At 36.9% G+C, this 5,387-nt stretch overlaps 1 protein-coding gene across 1 annotated transcript in view; it reads left to right on the top strand.

The window, feature by feature from the left end:
• LOC108735042 (synaptotagmin-12) overlaps positions 1-5,387 on the top strand; it is a 34,291-nt gene that overhangs the window by 19,792 nt on the left and 9,112 nt on the right. The window contains exon 4 of the mRNA XM_018466831.1: positions 860-1,202. Within this exon, the coding sequence (XP_018322333.1) occupies positions 860-1,202 (343 nt within the window). The remainder of the gene's footprint in view (positions 1-859; positions 1,203-5,387) is intronic.

The following is a 5,387-nucleotide window of genomic DNA, read 5'->3' as shown; positions in this document are numbered from 1 at the left end:
GTTGTACTGTCTTTAATGATGTTGATGGCGTCTTCGATGTATAGATTAAAAAGTAGCGGTGACAGTGTGCATCCATGTCTGACTCCCTTCCTAATATTTACTTCTCTACGTTGCATCCCCAGCTCTATAACTGCCTGTTGCTCTTTATACAAACTAAGTATCACTCTTCTATCTTTGTAATTCATCCCTACATTTTTAAGTATATTTAACATCTTCTCCCATTTAACATTGTCAAAAGCTTTCTCTAAATCTACAAATCCTATGTACGCATTGTTTCCTTTTTCTATCGTTTTCTCTATTGCTACCCATAAAGCTAGAATGATCTTCCCCTAATAGTTCTTCCGCCCTTTTTTCCATCCTCCTCTGTACAATTCTAGTTAAGATTTTTGACGCATGGGAAGTTAAGCTAATTGTTCGAAATTTCTCGCACCTATCCGCGCCCCTCTTCTTAGGTAATGTTACTACTACGTTCCGTTTATAATCCTCTGGGACTTTCCCCGTTTCGTAAATGTGACTAAGTATAATATGTAAAAATACACACTTCATTGTTATTATCATCATCATCTCCGTCATCATAAAGTCGTCAGACACCTCCAATCCTTCCTATCTTGAGAATTTTCCCAAATTAGAACAGAAGTCTATTCTAGGTCTTCCTCTGGCTCACTTTCCCCGCACTTCTATTTTTAAAATGCCCCCAACTAACCTTCTTAGTGTCTTGGAGAGTGTCCTACCAACTTATCCTTATCAAATTTCTATATTAACTGAACGCGAGCACATGAGACGCCATCTCTACACCTCTACCGTTTCCTTCATCCTGACTTTAAACTTTAAATTAAACGTTTTTGTTTTCTTTTCTTAGTGAAAACTCCTTTCTTTTCGTAAGTATTCTGGAAGCAAAAGAGTTGCTAGGTTCAAACAAAGAAGACATCCTTTTGGACACTTACGTTAGGGTGTTCCTATTGCCGGATAAAATATCAAACGCACAAACGAAAATCTACAAAGACTCCCGTAATCCAAGCTATAAGGAGAGGTTTCTCTTCGAACTGCACCCCAGGGAGCAATGCCAAAAGTCCTTATGTTTCCAAGTGTATTCCACGAGCAACCTGTCGCATACACTAATAGGCGAAGGTGAATTCAAACTAAACGACGCAAGTTTACGACAACCTGTCACCACCTGGGTCACTCTTACAGACACTGGTCAGGTACAAATTTTTCTTGTGATTTTCTTTCAAAATTCAATCATCAAAAGAAACCCATAAAATAGTATTGGCCCTAGAACCAGTGATTTATTTGAAATACTTGCATTTAATATGCAAATACAAAATAAAAAATACTTATTTTTGTCTTGCATTTAAACACTTTTTTGAGAAAAGCATTTTGTATTTTNGTTGGTAGGACACCTTCTCAGGCATGAAGGTCTAGTCAGAGACATGTTAGAGGCAGAAACAGGAGTTAGAAGGGGTAGAGGTAGACCTAGATTAGATTACTCTTCGCAAATAGTTAAGAATGTGGGCTGTTCTAGTTTTAGTGAAATGCGAAGTTTAGCTCAGGATAGGAAAGAGTGGAGGTAAGTGTCCAACCAGACTGATGACCTTATGATGATGATGATGATGATGATGATGATGTTTCTTCTATCCTGAATTGTCTGACTTCCCAGATACCGAAAATCAGCTACCCTTAAGTATAATATGAAAAAATACACACTTTATTATTATTCATCATCATAAAGTCATCAAACATCTTCAATCCTTCCCTTCGCCAGCATTTCCCCAAAACTAGAACATCCCGTATCTCTATCTGTAGCCTAATAAACAAACGATGCAACCTTTATCTCCTCAATCGTATCGCGTAAGCGTTGTCCTTTCATGGGCCTCTTCAGATTCGGGAACAAGATAAAATCACAGGGGAACAGACCTGAGGGATCCCGTTGGTTGCGGCATTATTAATGTGTTATTTTTGGCCAAAAATTCCCGCACAAGCAACAACGAGTGAGCAAGGGCGTTATCATGGTGAAAAAGCCATTTTTTGTTCTTCCACAAATCCGGGCGTTTATGGAAGATTGCTTCCCGCAAATTGCGCATAACTTGTAAGAAATATTCCTTATTGACCGTTGTACCCTGTGGCAAGAACTCATGATGCACCACGCCCCTGAAATCGAAGAAAACTGTAAGCAAATCCTTCATATTCGACCTAACTTGGCGCGTTTTTTTCGGTCTCGTGCGGCTGCTTCCATTGGGATGATTGAGCTTTTGTTTCCACTTCATAACCATATACCCATGATTCATCACCAGGTATGACCTCTGGAGAAAATTTTATCAATGTTTTCGTCTGATGTTGACGTACTTGGACGTCCGTCACGCTCTCCTCGGCCCTCTGAGAACATTTTGTACCACCGATAAACGTTGCTTCGGTCCAAGGTAGCTTCATCATATGCCACAGTCAACATTCGGAATGCGTCCGCACACTTAATTTATTTTTTTATCAAAAATTTTTATACAGATTCTTTGATCCATTGTTTTGGATAGGCAAAAATTGAAGACGAGCCAAAATACGTGCAAGCAAAGGAGCTGTCAAAAATTAAGTGAACATTCAACATGGCCGAACTTGTCAGTATCAAAATTCGCGATACTTTCAGAACAGACCTCGTATATGTATTTTTGAACACCCTTTAACAATCTATTGTTGACGAAACAGTAGATGATCTAGAAAATGAAAGCTATTCCAATTTATTTCAAAGGTATATGGGAACTATTAAGAGTTACTTCGATGCTTGACTTAACACCGGCGTCAAGAATATATCTGTCGTCATAAAAGGTGTACGAATACGTTTCTTCAAAAAACAATTATATTTTATTACTATTTGCTGTATACTACAAAGATGTCGTTTCTGAAAGCAAAAATAAACAAAAGAACTTGAAAGCTTTTTACTGTATGTAATGGAAATTCAATAATATGCTGCTGAATTGTTAATATTGGTACTTTATTACATTGGGGTAGAAATTCACATTTCTTGAGAGTTTCAACAAAATTATACCTTTCTAATTAATAAGTACTTACAAAACTTATTAAGTACAAAAAATGTGGTGAACTTCTTCGTCAATGTAATAAAGTACCTTCATTTATAGGACTTATAAAACTTCAAATTAATTTCGTGGAACTGCTAATTAAAACTAATTTAAGATATTTCTCATTTACTGCCAGAAATTTTACAGAAACAATTATTTTTTGTGAATGTAATAAATAGGAATTAGCATTAAATCAATAATTTGCTTAGGAAATATTCAAATCCAAAAGTGTCTGTCATTTAAAAACAGAAAATATTCTGAATAGAGCTTTCCAAAACTTATTGTGGTTAAACGTAAGTACTAAAAAATCTCTGCTTCTAGGTTTCAATTGTATTCAAAAGCATGAATTTTAATGACGCAGTTTATTAAAAACATTCCCGAACAAGCGTCACACTTTTCCTCCAAAACTCATTAAAATTTTTATCTAAAGTACGAAAGCATTAACATTATTTGGAAAATCTAACAAATAGAACAAGACTGAAAATGTAAATACACTAAAAGGTGTGCTGTCGGGCAGATTGTGATTTTTTTCGTTTCTATAAATATTTTGTCAAGTGCTATTAACCTTTAAAAATAAAAAGTAAAAGCGATACAGAAGGTCGTATTTTAAGTGCATCGCATTACAACATAATTTACTTACAAATTTCCAAAAGAAATCACAAAGATGTCGTTTCTGAATTATATGTTATATGTACGTGTTTTTTTGAATTTTAATCTTATTATAGAAGCGTCTGAAATGTTATTATCGAGTTTTATTGTGATCATCATATATATGGTCGTCAGTCCTGAGGCCGGTTGGACACGCTTCTCCATTCTTTCCTATCCTGAACTAATCTTCGCATTTCTTTAAAAGTATGACACCCCACATCCTGAACTATGTATTTGTGAACTGCAATTTAATCTAGATCTACATCTCCATCCTTTAATTCCTGCTTCTGCTTCTAATACGTATCCAACTACCCTTCATGCCTGATAAGGTGTCCTACCAACCTATCTCGCCTATTTTTTAAATTTAATTTTCTGGTCCTACCAACCTATCTTGCCCAATTCTTACTGACTTTTATAGCGTCTTCTGTCGTCTTAATTTTTCTAATATCTCCTCATTAACCCTCTCTATCCACGGTATCCTCTTCATTCGCCTGTAATACCACATTTTGAACGCTTCTAACCGTTTCTTTTCTACCGTGATTAGCGTCAACGTTTCTAGAGCCGTGCTCTAGATACACACCCTTGACAATTTTTTCGAATTCCCTTTACGAATGGGTGCGAAACATGGACAGTGGGCGCGGCGAAAAAAGAAAGGTTAGAAACGTTCGAAATGTGATGTTACAGGCGAATGATGAGGATACCGTGGATATTAGAGAAGATCAGAAATGGAAAGGTATTAGAAAGAATACAACAGAGGACCCTATGGAAGTCAATAATAGGCGAGATAGGTTAGTAGGACACGTTCTCAGGCATGAAGGTCTAGTCAGAGACATATTTGAAGCAGAAACAGGAGTTAGGAGGGGTAGAGGTAGACCTAGATTAGATTACTGTTCGTAAATAGTTAAGGATTTGGGTTATTCTATTTTTATTAGGAAAATGCGAAGATTAGCCCAAGATAGGAACAAGGGTAGGTGCGTGTCCAACCAGTCTTAGGACTGACGACCTTATGATGATGATGTACTTACAATTACTTTTAATATTTCTTACAGGGAGAGGACAGAATCGACACTGGCCATAGCGATCCCACGACCAAAATCCTCTATTAGTGTAGCCGAGCTAGCATCAAAATCATCATTTCCCATTTGCCTTACACCACCGCCCACACCCCTCACTCCCAATTCCACTGCAATGAAAACGCCTCAGTTCACCCCTAATAACACGGCTAATGCCGCAGCCGCTGCTATCACGCCATCCGATGAAATGGACCAGTGCATAGCAGCTGCACTTCAAAGGGCTACTTCTTTTGAAAGTGTTAGCTCAGACACTTCCGTTAAATTAACTGATTTAGAAGAACCAACAATTACAGGGTATCTTTGCCTCGGCCTGGAATACGATAGGTAAGCTTTAAAACAGTTTATTAAAAGTGTTATAGTTTGATTGAATGTTTCACATTTAAAAGAATCTTCCAAATTTGGTGGTGATATAAATATAGGGTTGTTCGGAAAGTCATTTCGTTTTTTCTTTGTGGAAATGAAAGACAGTTTTCGTATAATAAACAAATACTTTATTAAATTATATATTGACCGTTCTGGTCCAACACCTTTTGCCATCTTTCTGGTAGTAGCATAATTCCACGCTCATAAAATTTTTGGTCTTTGCTGGCAAAAAACTGAT

The sequence above is a fragment of the Agrilus planipennis genome, unplaced genomic scaffold (genome assembly GCF_000699045.2).
Source record: "Agrilus planipennis isolate EAB-ADULT unplaced genomic scaffold, Apla_2.0 scaffold20, whole genome shotgun sequence".
In the NCBI taxonomy this organism is placed as follows: Eukaryota; Metazoa; Arthropoda; class Insecta; order Coleoptera; family Buprestidae; genus Agrilus; species Agrilus planipennis.
Note: the sequence above shows the minus strand (reverse complement) of the source record. Positions and strands in the feature narration are given on the sequence as shown.